General features: G+C 41.8%; 1 protein-coding gene across 1 annotated transcript in view; it reads right to left on the minus strand.

The window, feature by feature from the left end:
• The window catches only part of LOC115124117 (S-adenosylhomocysteine hydrolase-like protein 1), a 68,924-nt gene that overhangs the window by 9,042 nt on the left and 36,152 nt on the right, over nt 1-23,730 (minus strand). The window contains exons 2-6 of the mRNA XM_065020948.1: nt 21,498-21,606; nt 20,271-20,414; nt 16,099-16,199; nt 14,030-14,132; nt 11,549-11,643 (exon numbers count right to left, since the gene is read on the minus strand). Coding sequence (XP_064877020.1) covers nt 11,549-11,643; nt 14,030-14,132; nt 16,099-16,199; nt 20,271-20,414; nt 21,498-21,606 — 552 coding nt within the window. The remainder of the gene's footprint in view (nt 1-11,548; nt 11,644-14,029; nt 14,133-16,098; nt 16,200-20,270; nt 20,415-21,497; nt 21,607-23,730) is intronic.

The raw sequence follows: 23,730 nt of genomic DNA on the forward strand, positions 1-23,730 counted from the left end.
AATAGAGACATCTGCTGCATTAAGTCTGCATATTAAATAGAGACATCTGCTGCATTAAGTCTGCATGCATATTAAATAGAGACATCGGCTGCATTAAGTCTGCATGCATACTAAATAGAGACATCTGCTGCATTAAGTCTGCATATTAAATAGAGACATCTGCTGCATTAAGTCTGCATACTAAATAGAGACATCTGCTGCAATAAGTCTGCATACTAAATAGAGACATCTGCTGCATTAAGTCTGCATACTAAATAGAGACATCTGCTGCATTAAGTCTGCTTATTAAATAGAGACATCTGCTGCATTAAGTCTGCATGCATACTAAATAGAGACATCTGCTGCATTAAGTCTGCATACTAAATAGAGACATCTGCTGCATTAAGTCTGCATGCATACTAAATAGACACACCTGCTGCATTAAGTCTGCATACTAAATAGAGACATCAGCTGCATTAAGACTGCATATTAAATAGAGACATCTGCTGCATTAGGTCTGCATAATAAATAGAGACATCTGCTGCATTAAGTCTGCATATTAAATAGAGACATCTGCTGCATTAAGTCTGCATGCATACTAAATAGAGACATCTGCTGCATTAAGTCTGCATATTAAATAGAGACATCTGCTGCATTAAGTCTGCATGCATATTAAATAGAGACATCGGCTGCATTAAGTCTGCATGCATACTAAATAGAGACATCTGCTGCATTAAGTCTGCATATTAAATAGAGACATCTGATGCATTAAGTCTGCATATTAAATAGAGACATCTGCTGCATTAAGTCTGAATACTAAATAGATACATCTGCTGCAATAAGTCTGCATACTAAATAGAGACATCTGCTGCATTAAGTCTGCATACTAAATAGAGACATCTGCTGCATTAAGTCTGCTTATTAAATAGAGACATCTGCTGCATTAAGTCTGCATGCATACTAAATAGAGACATCTGCTGCATTAAGTCTGCATACTAAATAGAGACATCTGCTGCATTAAGTCTGCATGCATACTAAATAGACACATCTGCTGCATTAAGTCTGCATACTAAATAGAGACATATGCTGCAATAAGTCTGCATACTAAATAGAGACATCTGCTGCATTAAGTCTGCATACTAAATAGAGACATCTGCTGCATTAAGTCTGCATACTAAATAGAGATATCTGCTGCATTAAGTCTGCATATTAAATAGAGACATCTGCTGCATTAAGTCTGCATATTAAATAGAGACATCTGCTGCATTAAGTCTGCATATTAAATAGAGACATCTGCTGCATTAAGTCTGCATGCATACTAAATAGAGACATCTGCTGCATTAAGTCTGCATACTAAATAGAGACATCTGCTGCATTAAGTCTGCATGCATACTAAATAGACACATCTGCTGCATTAAGTCTGCATACTAAATAGAGACATATGCTGCAATAAGTCTGCATACTAAATAGAGACATCTGCTGCATTAAGTCTGCATACTAAATAGAGACATCTGCTGCATTAAGTCTGCATACTAAATAGAGACATGTGCTGCATTAAGTCTGCATACTAAATAGAGACATCTGCTGCATTAAGTCTTCATACTAAATAGAGACATCTGCTGCATTAAGTCTGCATATTAAATAGAGACATCTGCTGCATTAAGTCTGCATATTAAATAGAGACATCTGCTGCATTAAGTCTGCATGCATATTAAATAGAGACATCTGCTGCATTAAGTCTGCATACTAAATAGAGACATCTGCTGCATTAAGTCTGCATACTAAATAGAGACATCTGCTGCATTAAGTCTGCATGCATATTAAATAGAGACATCTGCTGCATTAAGTCTGCATATTAAATAGAGACATCTGCTGCATTAAGTCTGCATGCATATTAAATAGAGACATCTGCTGCATTAAGTCTGCATGCATATTAAATAGAGACATCTGCTGCATTAAGTCTGCATACTAAATAGAGACATCTGCTGCATTAAGTCTGCATACTAAATAGAGACATCTGCTGCATTAAGTCTGCATGCATATTAAATAGAGACATCTGCTGCATTAAGTCTGCATATTAAATAGAGACATCTGCTGCATTAAGTCTGCATGCATATTAAATAGAGACATCTGCTGCATTAAGTCTACATGCATATTAAATAGAGACATCTGCTGCATTAAGTCTGCATGCATATTAAATAGAGACATCTGCTGCATTAAGTCTGCATGCATACTAAATAGAGACATCTGCTGCATTAAGTCTGCATATTAAATAGAGACATCTGCTGCATTAAGTCTGCATATTAAATAGAGACATCTGCTGCATTAAGTCTGCATATTAAATAGAGACATCTGCGGCATAAAGTCTGCATACTAAATAGAGACATCTGCTGCAATAAGTCTGCATACTAAATAGAGACATCTGCTGCATTAAGTCTGCATACTAAATAGAGACATCTGCTGCATTAAGTCTGCATACTAAATAGAGACATCTGCTGCATTAAGACTGCATATTAAATAGAGACATCTGCTGCATTAGGTCTGCATACTAAATAGAGACATCTGCTGCATTAAGTCTGCATATTAAATAGAGACATCTGCTGCATTAAGTCTGCATGCATACTAAATAGAGACATCTGCTGCATTAAGTCTGCATACTAAATAGAGACATCTGCTGCATTAAGTCTGCATGCATACTAAATAGACACATCTGCTGCATTAAGTCTGCATACTAAATAGAGATATCTGCTGCATTAAGACTGCATATTAAATAGAGACATCTGCTGCATTAAGTCTGCATACTAAATAGAGACATCTGCTGCATTAAGTCTGCATATTAAATAGAGACATCTGCTGCATTAAGTCTGCATGCATACTAAATAGAGACATCTGCTACATTAAGTCTGCATACTAAATAGAGACATCTGCTGCATTAAGTCTGCATGCATACTAAATAGACACATCTGCTGCATTAAGTCTACATACTAAATAGAGACATCTGCTGCATTAAGTCTGCATATTAAATAGAGACATCTGCTGCATTAAGTCTGCATACTAAATAGAGATATCTGCTGCATTAAGACTGCATATTAAATAGAGACATCTGCTGCATTAAGTCTGCATACTAAATAGAGACATCTGCTGCATTAAGTCTGCATATTAAATAGAGACATCTGCTGCATTAAGTCTGCATGCATACTAAATAGAGACATCTGCTGCATTAAGTCTGCATATTAAATAGAGACATCTGCTGCATTAAGTCTGCATATTAAATAGAGACATCTGCTGCATTAAGTCTGCATACTAAATAGAGACATCTGCTGCATTAAGTCTGCATACTAAATAGAGACATCTGCTGTATTAAGTCTGCATACTAAATAGAGACATCTGCTGCATTAAGTCTGCATGCATATTAAATAGAGACATCTGCTGCATTAAGTCTGCATATTAAATAGAGACATCTGCTGCATTAAGTCTGCATGCATATTAAATAGAGACATCGGCTGCATTAAGTCTGCATGCATACTAAATAGAGACATCTGCTGCATTAAGTCTGCATATTAAATAGAGACATCTGCTGCATTAAGTCTGCATACTAAATAGAGACATCTGCTGCAATAAGTCTGCATACTAAATAGAGACATCTGCTGCATTAAGTCTGCATACTAAATAGAGACATCTGCTGCATTAAGTCTGCTTATTAAATAGAGACATCTGCTGCATTAAGTCTGCATGCATACCAAATAGAGACATCTGCTGCATTAAGTCTGCATACTAAATAGAGACATCTGCTGCATTAAGTCTGCATGCATACTAAATAGACACATCTGCTGCATTAAGTCTGCATACTAAATAGAGACATCAGCTGCATTAAGACTGCATATTAAATAGAGACATCTGCTGCATTAGGTCTGCATAATAAATAGAGACATCTGCTGCATTAAGTCTGCATATTAAATAGAGACATCTGCTGAATTAAGTCTGCATGCATACTAAATAGAGACATCTGCTGCATTAAGTCTGCATATTAAATAGAGACATCTGCTGCATTAAGTCTGCATGCACACTAAATAGAGACATCTGCTGCATTAAGTCTGCATACTAAATAGAGACATCTGCTGCATTAAGTCTGCATGCATACTAAATAGACACATCTGCTGCATTAAGTCTGCATACTAAATAGAGATATCTGCTGCATTAAGACTGCATATTAAATAGAGACATCTGCTGCATTAAGTCTGCATACTAAATAGAGACATCTGCTGCATTAAGTCTGCATATTAAATAGAGACATCTGCTGCATTAAGTCTGCATGCATACTAAATAGAGACATCTGCTACATTAAGTCTGCATACTAAATAGAGACATCTGCTGCATTAAGTCTGCATGCATACTAAATAGACACATCTGCTGCATTAAGTCTGCATACTAAATAGAGACATCTGCTGCATTAAGTCTGCATATTAAATAGAGACATCTGCTGCATTAAGTCTGCATACTAAATAGAGATATCTGCTGCATTAAGACTGCATATTAAATAGAGACATCTGCTGCATTAAGTCTGCATACTAAATAGAGACATCTGCTGCATTAAGTCTGCATATTAAATAGAGACATCTGCTGCATTAAGTCTGCATGCATACTAAATAGAGACATATGCTGCATTAAGTCTGCGTATTAAATAGAGACATCTGCTGCATTAAGTCTGCATATTAAATAGAGACATCTGCTGCATTAAGTCTGCATACTAAATAGAGACATCTGCTGCATTAAGTCTGCATACTAAATAGAGACATCTGCTGTATTAAGTCTGCATACTAAATAGAGACATCTGCTGCATTAAGTCTGCATGCATATTAAATAGAGACATCTGCTGCATTAAGTCTGCATATTAAATAGAGACATCTGCTGCATTAAGTCTGCATGCATATTAAATAGAGACATCGGCTGCATTAAGTCTGCATGCATACTAAATAGAGACATCTGCTGCATTAAGTCTGCATATTAAATAGAGACATCTGATGCATTAAGTCTGCATATTAAATAGAGACATCTGCTGCATTAAGTCTGCATACTAAATAGAGACATCTGCTGCAATAAGTCTGCATACTAAATAGAGACATCTGCTGCATTAAGTCTGCATACTAAATAGAGACATCTGCTGCATTAAGTCTGCTTATTAAATAGATACATCTGCTGCATTAAGTCTGCATGCATACTAAATAGAGACATCTGCTGCATTAAGTCTGCATACTAAATAGAGACATCTGCTGCATTAAGTCTGCATGCATACTAAATAGACACATCTGCTGCATTAAGTCTGCATACTAAATAGAGACATATGCTGCAATAAGTCTGCATACTAAATAGAGACATCTGCTGCATTAAGTCTGCATACTAAATAGAGATATCTGCTGCATTAAGTCTGCATATTAAATAGAGACATCTGCTGCATTAAGTCTGCATATTAAATAGAGACATCTGCTGCATTAAGTCTGCATATTAAATAGAGACATGTGCTGCATTAAGTCTGCATACTAAATAGAGACATGTGCTGCATTAAGTCTGCATACTAAATAGAGACATCTGCTGCATTAAGTCTTCATACTAAATAGAGACATCTGCTGCATTAAGTCTGCATATTAAATAGAGACATCTGCTGCATTAAGTCTGCATATTAAATAGAGACATCTGCTGCATTAAGTCTGCATGCATATTAAATAGAGACATCTGCTGCATTAAGTCTGCATACTAAATAGAGACATCTGCTGCATTAAGTCTGCATACTAAATAGAGACATCTGCTGCATTAAGTCTGCATGCATATTAAATAGAGACATCTGCTGCATTAAGTCTGCATATTAAATAGAGACATCTGCTGCATTAAGTCTGCATGCATATTAAATAGAGACATCTGCTGCATTAAGTCTGCATGCATATTAAATAGAGACATCTGCTGCATTAAGTCTGCATACTAAATAGAGACATCTGCTGCATTAAGTCTGCATGCATATTAAATAGAGACATCTGCTGCATTAAGTCTGCATATTAAATAGAGACATCTGCTGCATTAAGTCTGCATGCATATTAAATAGAGACATCTGCTGCATTAAGTCTGCATGCATATTAAATAGAGACATCTGCTGCATTAAGTCTGCATGCATATTAAATAGAGACATCTGCTGCATTAAGTCTGCATGCATACTAAATAGAGACATCTGCTGCATTAAGTCTGCATATTAAATAGAGACATCTGCTGCATTAAGTCTGCATATTAAATAGAGACATCTGCTGCATTAAGTCTGCATATTAAATAGAGACATCTGCGGCATTAAGTCTGCATACTAAATAGAGACATCTGCTGCAATAAGTCTGCATACTAAATAGAGACATCTGCTGCATTAAGTCTGCATACTAAATAGAGACATCTGCTGCATTAAGTCTGCATACTAAATAGAGACATCTGCTGCATGAAGTCTGCATGCATATTAAATAGAGACATCTGCTGCATTAAGTCTGCATACTAAATAGAGACATATTCTGCATTAAGTCTGCATGCATATTAAATATAGACATCTGCTGCATTAAGTCTGCATACTAAATAGAGACATCTGCTGCATTAAGTCTGCATGCATATTAAATAGAGACATCTGCTGCATTAAGTCTGCATACTAAATAGAGACATCTGCTGAATTAAGTCTGCATACTAAATAGAGATATCTGCTGCATTAAGTCTGCATACTAAATAGAGACATCTGCTGCATTAAGTCTGCATATTAAATAGAGACATCTGCTGCATTAAGTCTGCATACTAAATAGAGACATCTGCTGCATTAAGTCTGCATACTAAATAGAGACATCTGCTGCATTAAGTCTGCATACTAAATAGAGACATCTGCTGCATTAAGTCTGCATACTAATAGAGACATCTGCTGCATTAAGTCTGCATACTAAATAGAGACATCTGCTGCATTAAGACTGCATATTAAATAGAGACATCTGCTGCATTAGGTCTGCATACTAAATAGAGACATCTGCTGCATTAAGTCTGCATATTAAATAGAGACATCTGCTGAATTAAGTATGCATGCATACTAAATAGAGACATCTGCTGCATTAAGTCTGCATATTAAATAGAGACATCTGCTGCATTAAGTCTGCATGCATACTAAATAGAGACATCTGCTGCATTAAGTCTGCATACTAAATAGAGACATCTGCTGCATTAAGTCTGCATGCATACTAAATAGACACATCTGCTGCATTAAGTCTGCATACTAAATAGAGACATATGCTGCAATAAGTCTGCATACTAAATAGAGACATCTGCTGCATTAAGTCTGCATACTAAATAGAGATATCTGCTGCATTAAGTCTGCATATTAAATAGAGACATCTGCTGCATTAAGTCTGCATATTAAATAGAGACATCTGCTGCATTAAGTCTGCATATTAAATAGAGACATGTGCTGCATTAAGTCTGCATACTAAATAGAGACATGTGCTGCATTAAGTCTGCATACTAAATAGAGACATCTGCTGCATTAAGTCTTCATACTAAATAGAGACATCTGCTGCATTAAGTCTGCATATTAAATAGAGACATCTGCTGCATTAAGTCTGCATATTAAATAGAGACATCTGCTGCATTAAGTCTGCATGCATATTAAATAGAGACATCTGCTGCATTAAGTCTGCATACTAAATAGAGACATCTGCTGCATTAAGTCTGCATACTAAATAGAGACATCTGCTGCATTAAGTCTGCATGCATATTAAATAGAGACATCTGCTGCATTAAGTCTGCATATTAAATAGAGACATCTGCTGCATTAAGTCTGCATGCATATTAAATAGAGACATCTGCTGCATTAAGTCTGCATGCATATTAAATAGAGACATCTGCTGCATTAAGTCTGCATACTAAATAGAGACATCTGCTGCATTAAGTCTGCATACTAAATAGAGACATCTGCTGCATTAAGTCTGCATGCATATTAAATAGAGACATCTGCTGCATTAAGTCTGCATATTAAATAGAGACATCTGCTGCATTAAGTCTGCATGCATATTAAATAGAGACATCTGCTGCATTAAGTCTGCATGCATATTAAATAGAGACATCTGCTGCATTAAGTCTGCATGCATATTAAATAGAGACATCTGCTGCATTAAGTCTGCATGCATACTAAATAGAGACATCTGCTGCATTAAGTCTGCATATTAAATAGAGACATCTGCTGCATTAAGTCTGCATATTAAATAGAGATATCTGCTGCATTAAGTCTGCATATTAAATAGAGACATCTGCGGCATTAAGTCTGCATACTAAATAGAGACATCTGCTGCAATAAGTCTGCATACTAAATAGAGACATCTGCTGCATTAAGTCTGCATACTAAATAGAGACATCTGCTGCATTAAGTCTGCATACTAAATAGAGACATCTGCTGCATGAAGTCTGCATGCATATTAAATAGAGACATCTGCTGCATTAAGTCTGCATACTAAATAGAGACATATTCTGCATTAAGTCTGCATGCATATTAAATATAGACATCTGCTGCATTAAGTCTGCATACTAAATAGAGACATCTGCTGCATTAAGTCTGCATGCATATTAAATAGAGACATCTGCTGCATTAAGTCTGCATACTAAATAGAGACATCTGCTGAATTAAGTCTGCATACTAAATAGAGATATCTGCTGCATTAAGTCTGCATACTAAATAGAGACATCTGCTGCATTAAGTCTGCATATTAAATAGAGACATCTGCTGCATTAAGTCTGCATACTAAATAGAGACATCTGCTGCATTAAGTCTGCATACTAAATAGAGACATCTGCTGCATTAAGTCTGCATACTAAATAGAGACATCTGCTGCATTAAGTCTGCATACTAATAGAGACATCTGCTGCATTAAGTCTGCATACTAAATAGAGACATCTGCTGCATTAAGACTGCATATTAAATAGAGACATCTGCTGCATTAGGTCTGCATACTAAATAGAGACATCTGCTGCATTAAGTCTGCATATTAAATAGAGACATCTGCTGAATTAAGTATGCATGCATACTAAATAGAGACATCTGCTGCATTAAGTCTGCATATTAAATAGAGACATCTGCTGCATTAAGTCTGCATGCATACTAAATAGAGACATCTGCTGCATTAAGTCTGCATACTAAATAGAGACATCTGCTGCATTAAGTCTGCATGCATACTAAATAGACACATCTGCTGCATTAAGTCTGCATACTAAATAGAGATATCTGCTGCATTAAGACTGCATATTAAATAGAGACATCTGCTGCATTAAGTCTGCATACTAAATAGAGACATCTGCTGCATTAAGTCTGCATATTAAATAGAGACATCTGCTGCATTAAGTCTGCATGCATACTAAATAGAGACATCTGCTACATTAAGTCTGCATACTAAATAGAGACATCTGCTGCATTAAGTCTGCATGCATACTAAATAGACACATCTGCTGCATTAAGTCTGCATACTAAATAGAGATATCTGCTGCATTAAGACTGCATATTAAATAGAGACATCTGCTGCATTAAGTCTGCATACTGAATAGAGACATCTGCTGCATTAAGTCTGCATATTAAATAGAGACATCTGCTGCATTAAGTCTGCATATTAAATAGAGACATCTGCTGCATTAAGTCTGCATATTAAATAGAGACATCTGCTGCATTAAGTCTGCATACTAAATAGAGACATCTGCTGCATTAAGTCTGCATACTAAATAGAGACATCTGCTGTATTAAGTCTGCATACTAAATAGAGACATCGGCTGCATTAAGTCTGCATGCATACTAAATAGAGACATCTGCTGCATTAAGTCTGCATATTAAATAGAGACATCTGATGCATTAAGTCTGCATATTAAATAGAGACATCTGCTGCATTAAGTCTGCATACTAAATAGAGACATCTGCTGCAATAAGTCTGCATACTAAATAGAGACATCTGCTGCATTAAGTCTGCATACTAAATAGAGACATCTGCTGCATTAAGTCTGCATATTAAATAGAGACATCTGCTGCATTAAGTCTGCATGCATACTAAATAGATACATCTGCTGCATTAAGTCTGCATACTAAATAGAGACATCTGCTGCATTAAGTCTGCATGCATACTAAATAGACACATCTGCTGCATTAAGTCTGCATACTAAATAGAGACATCTGCTGCATTAAGTCTGCATATTAAATAGAGACATCTGCTGCATTAAGTCTGCATATTACATAGAGACATCTGCTGCATTAAGTCTGCATACTAAATAGAGACATCTGCTGCATTAAGTCTGCATACTAAATAGAGACATCTGCTGCATTAAGTCTGCATACTAAATAGAGACATCTGCTGCATGAAGTCTGCATGCATATTAAATAGAGACATCTGCTGCATTAAGTCTGCATACTAAATAGAGACATCTGCTGCATTAAGTCTGCATATTACATAGAGACATCTGCTGCATTAAGTCTGCATACTAAATAGACACATCTGCTGCATTAAGTCTGCATACTAAATAGAGACATCTGCTGCATTAAGTCTGCATATTAAATAGAGACATCTGCTGCATTAAGTCTGCATATTACATAGAGACATCTGCTGCATTAAATCTGCATACTAAATAGAGACATCTGCTGCATTAAGTCTGCATGCATATTAAATAGAGACATCTGCTGCATTAAGTTTGCATACTAAATAGAGACATCTGCTGCATTAAGTCTGCATACTAAATAGAGACATCTGCTGCATTAAGTCTGCATACTAAATAGAGACATCTGCTGCATTAAGTCTGCATATTAAATAGAGACATCTGCTGCATTAAGTCTGCATACTAAATAGAGACATCTGCTGCATTAAGTCTGCATACTAAATAGAGACATCTGCTGCATTAAGTCTGCATATTAAATAGAGACATCTGCTGCATTAAGTCTGCATACTAAATAGAGACATCTGCTGCATTAAGTCTGCATACTAAATAGAGACATCTGCTGCATTAAGTCTGCATATTAAATAGAGACATCTGCTGCATTAAGTATGCATATTAAATAGAGACATCTGCTGCATTAAGCCTGCATATTAAATAGAGACATCTGCTGCATTAAGTCTGCATACTAAATAGAGACATCTGCTGCATTAAGTCTGCACATTAAATAGAGACATCTGCTGCATTAAGTCTGCATACTAAATAGAGACATCTGCTGCATTAAGTCTGCATACTAAATAGAGACATCTGCTGCATTAAGTCTGCATACTAAATAGAGACATCTGCTGCATTAAGTCTGCATATTAAATAGAGACATCTGCTGCATTAAGTCTGCATACTAAATAAGGTCGGAAGATAAGTGACGGATGGAAACAGAAGCCTCCACAAATACAGTAAAGCAATCAATCAATCAATCAATCATTTCAAATCAATCAATCAATCAATCAATCAATCATTTCAGATCAATAAAAAATAAGCCTTTACAACGTGTGAGAGTGTCACTACACGACAGAGGTCAAGTACATTATTAGGGGATGGTTTAGTCTTTAGGTACCATGTTGGCCTGCCAGCCTTCCGTGTTGACACAGCGGTCGATGCACCACCAAAAGTCATCCTCTGACTCGCCCTTCCACGCAAACACAGGCACACCTGTAGGGGAGAGGAGAGAGAGGGGGAGGCTAGCACTTATTATGGCTGGGAGAGAGAGATGGATAGAAGGAGAAAGAGAGAGAGAGAGAAGGAGAGAGAGAGCGAGAGAGAGAGAGAGAGAGAATGAATGAAAGAAGGAAGGGGAGAGGGGGAGGCTAGCACTTATTATGGCTGAGAGAGAGAGAGAGAGAGAGAGAGAGAGAGAGAGAGAGAGAGAGAATGAAAGAAGGAAGGGGAGAGGGGGAGGCTAGCACTTATTATGGCTGAGAGAGAGAGAGAGAGGGAAGGAAGGAAGGAAGGAAGGAAGGAAGTGCCATCACAGCAGCAAGATTTGTGACCTGTTGCCACAAGAAAAGGGCAACCCTTAAAGAACAAACACCATTGTAATACAACCCATATTTCTGTTGATTTATTTTCCCATTTGTACTTTAACTATTCATTGTATATTATATGACATTTGAAATGTCTCTATTATTCGGGGAACTTGTGTGAGTGTAATATTTACTGTTCACTTTTTAATGTTTATTTCACTTTATTTTATTATCTATTTCACTTGCTTTGGCAATGTAAACATAAGTTTCCCATGCCAATAAAGCCCCTTGAATTTAATTGAGAGAGAAAGAGAGGGGGAGGGTAGTGAGGGAAAGAGAGGGGGAGGGTAGAGAGGGAAAGAGAGAGAGGTAGAGGGAGGGTGAGAGAGAGAGAGGTAGAGGATGGGTGAGAGAGAGAGAGGTAGAGGGAGGGTGAGAGAGAGAGGTAGAGGGAGGGTGAGAGAGAGAGAGGTAGAGGGGGGTGAGAGAGAGAGGTAGAGGGAGGGTGAGAGAGAGAGAGAGAGAGGATGGGTGAGAGAGAGAGAGGTAGAGGGAGGGTGAGAGAGAGAGAGTAGAGGGAGGGTGAGAGAGAAAGAGGTAGCGGGAGGGTGAGAGAGAGAGGTAGAGGGAGGGTGAGAGAGAGAGAGGTAGAGGGAGGGTGAGAGAGAGAGGTAGAGGGAGGGTAAGAGAGAGAGGTAGAGGATGGGTGAGAGAGAGAGGTAGAGGATGGGTGAGAGAGAGAGAGGTAGAGGATGGGTGAGAGAGAGAGGTAGAGGATGGGTGAGAGAGAGAGGTAGAGGATGGGTGAGAGAGAGAGGTAGAGGATGGGTGAGAGAGAGAGAGGTAGAGGGAGGGTGAGAGAGAGAGAGGTAGAGGGAGGGTGAGAGAGAGAGAGAGGTAGAGGATGGGTGAGAGAGAGAGAGGTAGAGGATGGGTGAGAGAGAGAGGTAGAGGATGAGTGAGAGAGAGAGAGGTAGAGGATGAGTGAGAGAGAGAGAGAGGTAGAGGATGAGTGAGAGAGAGAGAGAGGTAGAGGGAGGGTGAGAGAGAGAGATAGTGGGTGGGTGAGAGAGAGAGGTAGAGGGAGGGTGAGAGAGAGAGGTAGAGGGAGGGTGAGAGAGAGGTAGAGGATGGGTGAGAGAGAGAGAGGTAGAGGGAGGGTGAGAGAGAGAGAGAGGTAGAGGGAGGGTGAGAGAGAGAGGTAGAGGGAGGGTGAGAGAGAGAGGTAGAGGATGGGTGAGAGAGAGAGAGGTAGAGGGAGGGTGAGAGAGAGAGAGGTAGAGGGAGGGTGAGAGAGAGGGGCGAGACAGACAGAAAGAAAGAGAGGACAGTATTATAAGTTCTCACCAGTCTCTGCCAGGGCAGCAGCCACCTCGTTCTGAGTAGAGTAGATGTTACAGGCTGTCCAACGACACTGAGCTCCAAGAGCTACAAGGGTCTCTATCAGAACCTGAGGGGGGGATTACACAAACACACTAGTATTTATTAGGAACCCTGCCGAGGCAGCAGCTACTCTTCCTGGGGTTAATTATGGATCCCCATTAGTTCCTGCCGAGGCAGCAGCTACTCTTCCTGGGGTTAATTATGGATCCCCATTAGTTCCTGCCGAGGCAGCAGCTACTCTTCCTGGGGTTAATTATGGATCCCCATTAGTTCCTGCCGAGGCAGCAGCTACTCTTCCTGGGGTTAATTATGGATCCCCATTAGTTCCTGCCGAGGCAGCAGCTACTCTTCCTGGGGTTAATTATGGATCCCCATTAGTCCCTGCCGAGGCAGCAGCTACTCTTCCTGGGGTTAATTATGGATCCCATTAGTCCCTGCTGAGGCAGCAGCTACTCTTCCTGGAGTTTATGAAGGATCCCATTTAGTCCCTGCCAAGGCAGCAGCTACTCTTCCTGGAGTTTATGAAGGATCTCGTTTAGTTCCTGCCAAGGCAGCAGCTACTCTTCCTGGAGTTTATGAAGGATCCCATTTAGTTCCTACCAAGGCAGCAGCTACTCTTCCTGGAGTTTATGAAGGTTCTCACCAGTCTCTGCCAGGGCAGCAGACTGTTCTCACCAGCAGACTGTTCTCACCAGTCTCTGCCAGGGCAGCAGCCACCTCGTTCTGAGTAGAGTAGATGTTACAGGCTGTCCAACGACACTGAGCTCCAAGAGCTACAAGGGTCTCTATCAGAACCTGAGGGGGGGATTACACAAACACACTAGTATTTATTAGGAACCCTGCCGAGGCAGCAGCTACTCTTCCTGGGGTTAATTATGGATCCCCATTAGTTCCTGCCGAGGCAGCAGCTACTCTTCCTGGGGTTAATTATGGATCCCCATTAGTTCCTGCCGAGGCAGCAGCTACTCTTCCTGGGGTTAATTATGGATCCCCATTAGTTCCTGCCGAGGCAGCAGCTACTCTTCCTGGGGTTAATTATGGATCCCCATTAGTTCCTGCCGAGGCAGCAGCTACTCTTCCTGGGGTTAATTATGGATCCCCATTAGTCCCTGCCGAGGCAGCAGCTACTCTTCCTGGGGTTAATTATGGATCCCATTAGTCCCTGCTGAGGCAGCAGCTACTCTTCCTGGAGTTTATGAAGGATCCCATTTAGTCCCTGCCAAGGCAGCAGCTACTCTTCCTGGAGTTTATGAAGGATCTCGTTTAGTTCCTGCCAAGGCAGCAGCTACTCTTCCTGGAGTTTATGAAGGATCCCATTTAGTTCCTACCAAGGCAGCAGCTACTCTTCCTGGAGTTTATGAAGGATCCCATTTAGTCCCTGCCAAGGCAGCAGTTACTCTTCCTGGGGTCCAAACAGGTCAACAAAACAACAACAGCCTACATCATAAATAAAATATTACATCAAATTATTACCATTTTTACTAAATAAGCACATACACTAACACACATAAAATACATTCATGTCAAGTAATCTAAACAAGACCCAACAATCATGCTGCTATTTCAGGAGTCAAGTGCCAAATGTTTTGTTCACGACAACTGGATGTCTGATCAAGTAGACTAGACTACCAGGAAAGCCAAAGACAGTATAAGGTAAGATGTTGTACGGTAGAGAGGTATTCTCTAAATCTAAGATGTTGTACGGTAGAGAGGTATTCTCTAAATCTAAGATGTTGTAAGGTAGAGAGGTATTCTCTAAATCTAAGATGTTGTACGGTAGAGAGGTATTCTCTAAATCTAAGATGTTGTACGGTAGAGAGGTATTCTCTAAATCTAAGATGTTGTACGGTAGAGGGGTATTCTCTAAATCTAAGATGTTGTACGGTAGAGGGGTATTCTCTAAATCTAAGATGTTGTACGGTAGAGAGGTATTCTCTAAATCTAAGATGTACGGTAGAGAAGTATTCTCTAAATCTAAGATGATGTACGGTAGAGATGTATTCTCTAAATCTAAGATGTTGTACGGTAGAGAGGTATTCTCTAAATCTAAGATGTTGTAAGGTAGAGAGGTATTCTCTAAATCTAAGATGTTGTAAGGTAGAGAGGTATTCTCTAAATCTAAGATGTTGTAAGGTAGAGAGGTATTCTCTAAATCTAAGATGTTGTACGGTAGAGAGGTATTCTCTAAATCTAAGATGTTGTACGGTAGAGAGGTATTCTCTAAATCTAAGATGTTGTACGGTAGAGAGGTATTCTCTAAATCTAAGATGTTGTACGGTAGAGAGGTATTCTCTAAATCTAAGATGTTGTACGGTAGAGAGGTATTCTCTAAATCTAAGATGTTGTACGGTAGAGGGGTATTCTCTAAATCTAAGATGAAGTATGGTGTGGTATGATTGTATAGTGTTACCAACTATTTTTCAGTGAGATCCACTTTTGGTTTCTTGATTTGACGCTAGAAGTCACTAGATGTTTTGCCGTTGCGACCTCACATCACCAATTTGCCTTGCTGCTGTGACTTCTGTTAAACAGACAGCTTCTGCCACTCTTCTGTGGGGCAGAATTCAGTGAGAAAAGTCGCTAAAATGCCATCCAAACCACTGAAACTCTTGGTGGTAAAACTTCCCAAAGGCAGCCTGAAAAGTAGCTGAATTTGTCGCTAGCCTCTTTTACCAATAAAAAGTCGCTGGAGGGGGTCTGAAAACTGGCTAAAGCTGCCAAGTTGGCAACACTGGGTGGAGGAGAGAGCAAGTTGACGTACTGCAGTCTGAGCTGTTATGTGGGTGCAGCCCACTATCTTCGCCCCAGCTAGAGGCTTCTCCCCCTGGGCTCTCTTCCTCAGCGAGATCAGGGCTGACATATCTGTGGGGGAGAGTAGGGGGGGGGGGGGTGCGCGGAGAGGAGGAGGGGGAGGAGAGAAGGAGAGATCAAAAAAAAAGGGGAGAGAGAGGGGGGGTGAGATAGTGCGAGTCAGAATGAAAGGATTTGGGAGAGTACACCAGTGAACGAGAGAGGGGGGTGAGATAGTGCGAGTCAGAATGAAAGGATTTGGGAGAGTACACCAGTGAACGAGAGAGGGGGTGAGATAGTGCGAGTCAGAATGAAAGGATTTGGGAGAGTACACCAGTGAACGAGAGAGGGGGTGAGATAGTGCGAGTCAGAATGAAAGGATTTGGGAGAGTACACCAGTGAACGAGAGAGGGGGGGTGAGATAGTGCGAGTCAGAATGAAAGGATTTGGGAGAGTACACCAGTGAACGAGAGAGGGGGGTGAGATAGTGCGAGTCAGAATGAAAGGATTTGGGAGAGTACACCAGTGAACGAGAGAGGGGGTGAGATAGTGCGAGTCAGAATGAAAGGATTTGGGAGAGTACACCAGTGAACGAGAGAGGGGGTGAGATAGTGCGAGTCAGAATGAAAGGATTTGGGAGAGTACACCAGTGAACGAGAGAGGGGGGTGAGATAGTGCGAGTCAGAATGAAAGGATTTGGGAGAGTACACCAGTGAACGAGAGAGGGGGTGAGATAGTGCGAGTCAGAATGAAAGGATTTGGGAGAGTACACCAGTGAACGAGAGAGGGGGGGTGAGATAGTGCGAGTCAGAATGAAAGGATTTGGGAGAGTACACCAGTGAACGAGAGAGAGGGGGGTGAGATAGTGCGAGTCAGAATGAAAGGATTTGGGAGAGTACACCAGTGAACGAGAGAGGGGGGGTGAGATAGTGCGAGTCAGAATGAAAGGATTTGGGAGAGTACACCAGTGAACGAGAGAGGGGGTGAGATAGTGCGAGTCAGAATGAAAGGATTTGGGAGAGTACACCAGTGAACGAGAGAGGGGGGTGAGATAGTGCGAGTCAGAATGAAAGGATTTGGGAGAGTACACCAGTGAACGAGAGAGGGGGGTGAGATAGTGCGAGTCAGAATGAAAGGATTTGGGAGAGTACACCAGTGAACGAGAGAGGGGGGGGTGAGATAGTGCGAGTCAGAATGAAAGGATTTGGGAGAGTACACCAGTGAACGAGAGAGGGGGGTGAGATAGTGCGAGTCAGAATGAAAGGATTTGGGAGAGTACACCAGTGAACGAGAGAGGGGGGGTGAGATAGTGCGAGTCAGAATGAAAGGATTTGGGAGAGTACACCAGTGAACGAGAGAGGGGGGGTGAGATAGTGCGAGTCAGAATGAAAGGATTTGGGAGAGTACACCAGTGAACGAGAGAGGGGGGGTGAGATAGTGCGAGTCAGAATGAAAGGATTTGGGAGAGTACACCAGTGAACGAGAGAGGGGGGTGAGATAGTGCGAGTCAGAATGAAAGGATTTGGGAGAGTACACCAGTGAACGAGAGAGGGGGGTGAGATAGTGCGAGTCAGAATGAAAGGATTTGGGAGAGTACACCAGTGAACGAGAGAGGGGGTGAGATAGTGCGAGTCAGAATGAAAGGATTTGGGAGAGTACACCAGTGAACGAGAGAGGGGGGTGAGATAGTGCGAGTCAGAATGAAAGGATTTGGGAGAGTACACCAGTGAACGAGAGAGGGGGTGAGATAGTGCGAGTCAGAATGAAAGGATTTGGGAGAGTACACCAGTGAACGAGAGAGGGGGGGTGAGATAGTGCGAGTCAGAATGAAAGGATTTGGGAGAGTACACCAGTGAACGAGAGAGGGGGGTGAGATAGTGCGAGTCAGAATGAAAGGATTTGGGAGAGTACACCAGTGAACGAGAGAGGGGGTGAGATAGTGCGAGTCAGAATGAAAGGATTTGGGAGAGTACACCAGTGAACGAGAGAGGGGGGGTGAGATAGTGCGAGTCAGAATGAAAGGATTTGGGAGAGTACACCAGTGAACGAGAGAGGGGGGGTGAGATAGTGCGAGTCAGAATGAAAGGATTTGGGAGAGTACACCAGTGAACGAGAGAGGGGGGTGAGATAGTGCGAGTCAGAATGAAAGGATTTGGGAGAGTACACCAGTGAACGAGAGAGGGGGGTGAGATAGTGCGAGTCAGAATGAAAGGATTTGGGAGAGTACACCAGTGAACGAGAGAGGGGGGTGAGATAGTGCGAGTCAGAATGAAAGGATTTGGGAGAGTACACCAGTGAACGAGAGAGGGGGGTGAGATAGTGCGAGTCAGAATGAAAGGATTTGGGAGAGTACACCAGTGAACGAGAGAGGGGGGTGAGATAGTGCGAGTCAGAATGAAAGGATTTGGGAGAGTACACCAGTGAACGAGAGAGGGGGGGGTGAGATAGTGCGAGTCAGAATGAAAGGATTTGGGAGAGTACACCAGTGAACGAGAGAGGGGGGGTGAGATAGTGCGAGTCAGAATGAAAGGATTTGGGAGAGTACACCAGTGAACGAGAGAGGGGGGGTGAGATAGTGCGAGTCAGAATGAAAGGATTTGGGAGAGTACACCAGTGAACGAGAGAGGGGGGGGGGTGAGATAGTGCGAGTCAGAATGAAAGGATTTGGGAGAGTACACCAGTGAACGAGAGAGGGGGGGGGGTGAGATAGATTTAGCATAATATTGAAAAAGAGAGGCCAGTGAGACAGTAAAACCCACAAGATCACCTCCATATTGCCTGCAGGTTGAAAGTTACTCAAGTAAGAGTGCAAGTCACCCATTCAAAGAATACTTGAGTAAAAAAGTCTAAAAGTATTTGGTTCTAAATATACTTCAGTTTTTTATTTTTTATGTATGGATAGCCACAGGTACACTCCAACAATCAGACATCATTTTAAAAAACGATGCATTTGTGTTTAGTAAGTCCGCCAGATCAGAGGCAGTAGGGATGACCATGTGTTCTCTTGATAAGTGCTTAAATTGGACCATATTCCTGTCCTGCAGAGCATTAAACATGTACCGAGTACTTTTGGGTATCAGGGAAAATGTATGGAGCAAAAAATACATTATTTTCTTCAGGAATTGAAGTAAAAGTTGTCCAAAAACATAAGTAGTAAAGTACAGATACCTCAAAAAAACTACTTATGTAGTACTTTAAAGTATTTTTACTTAAGTACTTTACACCACTGCAGGTTAATTAGAGCATTGCTGACAGGAACAGCTGTTGAGACCTAGGCAACGGCTCTAGGGTTAGTTAGAGCAGAACTGACAGGAACAGCTGTTGAGACCTAGGCACTTCGCCTAGATCTGCACAACCATAGAGAGAGAAAGAGAGGACGGAGAAAGACAGACAGACAGTCAGAGAGAGATACAGACAGACAGACAGACTGTCAGAGAGAGATACAGACAGACAGACAGACAGTCAGAGAGAGATACAGACAGACAGACAGACAGACAGTCAGAGAGAGATACAGACAGACAGACAGTCAGACAGTCAGAGAGAGATACAGACAGACAGACAGTCAGAGAGAGAGAGAGAGAGAGAGAGAGAGAGAGACAGACAGACAGACAGACAGACAGACAGACAGACAGACAGACAGACAGACAGACAGACAGACAGACAGACAGACAGAGAGAGATACAGACAGAGAGATACAGACAGACAGACAGACAGAGAGATACAGACAGACAGAGAGATACAGACAGACAGACAGAGGTTCAGACCTGCTCCTGTTTCCCTGGACACCACTGTCTATCTGACACAGGTCCAGTGAGGTCATCACCTGCTTTATGACTTCGATATCAGTCGTTAAAACTCAGCACAGCAGAATGGATGCCATGTGATACGAGTCTGAGCTCCTCTCTATGACCGCTACCTTATAATTACTGATCCAGAGTCAGTCCTTGACGAGGCGCCAAACACTCTCTGTACCCTCTATCCCACTGATCCTATGTCAGCACTTTCCACTTTACCCTTTTGACAATACTGAGCCCAGCAGAGCCCAGCCAATGCAAGCTGTACTGGGCTGGCCTGGTTGCACATCTATCATAGTTGCAATCAGAACGATGCCGGAAAGTGAATGCAAGACCAGTGATTCTGCACCTTGCTCTGCGATCTCGATCTCCCGTCTGCCGAACTCTGCCTGCTTGACGTTCTTAACGCAGAAGTCGCTGCTGCCCTTGGAGTTGGCCTGGGCCTTGTCCCGAGGAGAGGTCTCGTCATCTGAGCTGTCTGAGTAGGACGCAGCTGGACATTGTGTTGAGGGGATAAAGAGTCACAGACACATAATGAAGCCTTTGTTCGTTAAAGTCACACCTACAGTGTATATCTCTATGGTCAGAGCTAAGATAGAAGATAGAATTAGACAATCATTAAATATTAACTGAGATCAATAGATCTTCCTCAATGGTAAACCAGTCTATAGAAGACAGATCAATAGATCTTCCTCAATGGTATACCAGTCTATAGAAGACAGATCAATAGATCTTCCTCAATGGTATACCAGTCTATAGAAGACAGATCAATAGATCTTCCTCAATGGTAAACCAGTCTATAGAAGACAGATCAATAGATCTTCCTCAATGGTATACCAGTCTATAGAAGACAGATCAATAGATCTTCCTCAATGGTAAACCAGTCTATAGAAGACAGTGTAGTTAGTAGCTTGACATGGTCTTCAGTGGAAGGAATTTGGCCACCCTGGTAATCGCCAGCACCTAGCGCAGTAGTCGTGTGTGTGTGTGTGTGTGTGTGTGTGTGTGTGTGTGTGTGTGTGTGTGTGTGTGTGTGTGTGTGTATGTATGCGTGTGTGTATGCGTGTGTGTGTGTGTGTGTGTATGTATGCGTGTGTGTGTATGTGTGTGTGTGTGTGTGTGTGTATGTATGCGTGTGTGTGTGTGTATGTGTGTGTGTGTGTGTGTGTGTGTGTATGTGTGTATGTGTGTGTTAGGCTTCGGCGATAAACCGTTTAAACCATATACCGGGGTATTTCGGTATGATTTTCAAATTCCGTGCTACGCCACTGCTTATAACTATCAGTTAAGTATAAACTATAAGAAACCTAAGATGTGTCAAATAAATGTTATCCAGCTCTGGGCTCCAGCTACACATTTGGTTTGCTAACTTGCTTAGCTAAGTGGCTAGATGTCAAGACACAGCAGATACATCTCCTCCTGGATCAAGATCTCTGTTGCCTAAAATGTTTTTTTTTTTTTTGTGAGTATTTTTTAAATACACATTTGCTAATACTGTATACACCGGTATGGTACAGAAACGGTATGACGGTACGAACAATCTGGATATCACCCAACTCTAGTGTGTGGTAGCTACCTGAGCTGTAGCTATCTGTGGAGGACTGGGAGATGGAGCGAGACAGGGAGCGCCGGCCGGCCTTAGTGGGGTACTTCTGAAACTCCTGTTTATCCTCCGCAAACTGGATCTGAAGAACAAGAAGAAGAAGTTTGAGGCATGAATTAGTCTTCAGTTGACATTATGGTGGGAACTTTATTCAATCAGCCTGTAGTGGGTCAGAGGTAATCAGTCAGCCTGTAGTGGGTCAGAGATAGTCAGTGAGCCTGTAGTGGGTCAGAGATACTGTAGTCAGACAGCCTGTAGTGGGTCAGAGATAGTAAGTGAGCCTGTAGTGGGTCAGATATAGTCAGTGAGCCTGTAGTGGGTGAGAGATACTGTAGTCAGTCAGCCTGTAGTGGGTCAGAGATACTGTAGTCAGTGAGCCTGTAGTGGGTGAGGGATACTGTAGTCAGTGAGCCTGTAGTGGGTCAGAGATACTGTAGTCAGTGAGCCTGTAGTTGGTCAGAGATAGTCAGTGAGCCTGTAGTGGGTCAGAGATAGTCAGTGAGCCTGTAGTGGGTCAGAGATACTGTAGTCAGTAAGCCTGTAGTGGGTCAGAGATACTGTAGTCAGTAAGCCTGTAGTGGGTCAGAGATACTGTAGTCAGTGAGCCTGTAGTGGGTCAGAGATAGTCAGTGAGCCTGTAGTGGGTCAGAGATAGTCAGTGAGCCTGTAGTGGGTCAGATATAGTCAGTGAGCCTGTAGTGGGTGAGAGATACTGTAGTCAGTCAGCCTGTAGTGGGTCAGAGATACTGTAGTCAGTGAGCCTGTAGTGGGTGAGGGATACTGTAGTCAGTGAGCCTGTAGTGGGTCAGAGATAGTCAGTGAGCCTGTAGTGGGTCAGAGATAGTCAGTGAGCCTGTAGTGGGTCAGAGATACTGTAGTCAGTGAGCCTGTAGTGGGTTAGAGATAGTCAGTGAGCCTGTAGTGGGTCAGAGATACTGTAGTCAGTGAGCCTGTAGTGGGTTAGAGATAGTCAGTGAGCCTGTAGTGGGTCAGAGATACTGTAGTCAGTGAGCCTGTAGTGGGTCAGAGATAGTCAGTGAGCCTGTAGTGGGTCAGAGATAGTCAGTGAGCCTGTAGTGGGTCAGAGATAGTCAGTGAGCCTTATTTTGAAATAATAATTTGCAAACAATTTGCATACAGGGAGACACCAGCTAATCTGATCACAATGCGGACAGTGGATGGATAAGAGACCTTTTAATACAATGTGAAGACGTGACAAACCCTGAGCACATAGTGATTGGATCATGTTAGCGCAAGGCTCTAGCTTCAGTAAATATAAAAGATAATCACATTGTATTTGACCAAACCAGAGCTTGTTACTGTATATAAACTTGTTATCAAAGTGAATGGTAAACCAACCCCATGGAACATTCATTCATTCCCACTGAGTGGGTTTGAAAGTTAAAGAGATTTAACTAATCCTCTACTATGTAGACACTCTCTGTTCTGATGTTACGAGATCAGTCTGGACCGACACACTTCTCTGTGAAAGTACACACACACAGAGAGATCAGTGTGGACAGGCAGAAAGACACACAGCACGGAAGACATACACAGTTGGTGTTGGACATTAGAGAGACTAAGGAGACTTTTATCTGGGTCAATGAGGGCAACAGACAGCCAGGGAGGGCAAGATGGTGTTGGAGGTACAGCTCTGTGGAGATAGCAGATCTGTAGATAGGCTAATCATCTGTCTTGTGTTTCCTGTTCGTCATGTCTTTCAACATACGTACACAATGACTGTCTGTAAACAATTATCTACAGGGAGCCTGCACAACAACCTGAAGGAGACCCATACAGTCATTATCTACAGGGAGCCTGCACAACAACCTGAAGGAGACCCATACAGTCATTATCTACAGGGAGCCTGCACAACAACCTGAAGGAGACCCATACAGTCATTATCTACAGGGAGCCTGCACAACAACCTGAAGGAGACCATACAGTCATTATCTACAGGGAGCCTGCACAACAACCTGAAGGAGACCCATACAGTCATTATCTACAGGGAGCCTGCACAACAACCTGAAGGAGACCATACAGTCATTATCTACAGGGAGCCTGCACAACAACCTGAAGGAGACCCATACAGTCATTATCTACAGGGAGCCTGCACAACAACCTGAAGGAGACCATACAGTCATTATCTACAGGGAGCCTGCACAACAACCTGAAGGAGACCCATACAGTCATTATCTACAGGGAG

This window comes from Oncorhynchus nerka, linkage group LG7 (genome assembly GCF_034236695.1).
Source record: "Oncorhynchus nerka isolate Pitt River linkage group LG7, Oner_Uvic_2.0, whole genome shotgun sequence".
NCBI lineage: Eukaryota > Metazoa > Chordata > Actinopteri > Salmoniformes > Salmonidae > Oncorhynchus > Oncorhynchus nerka.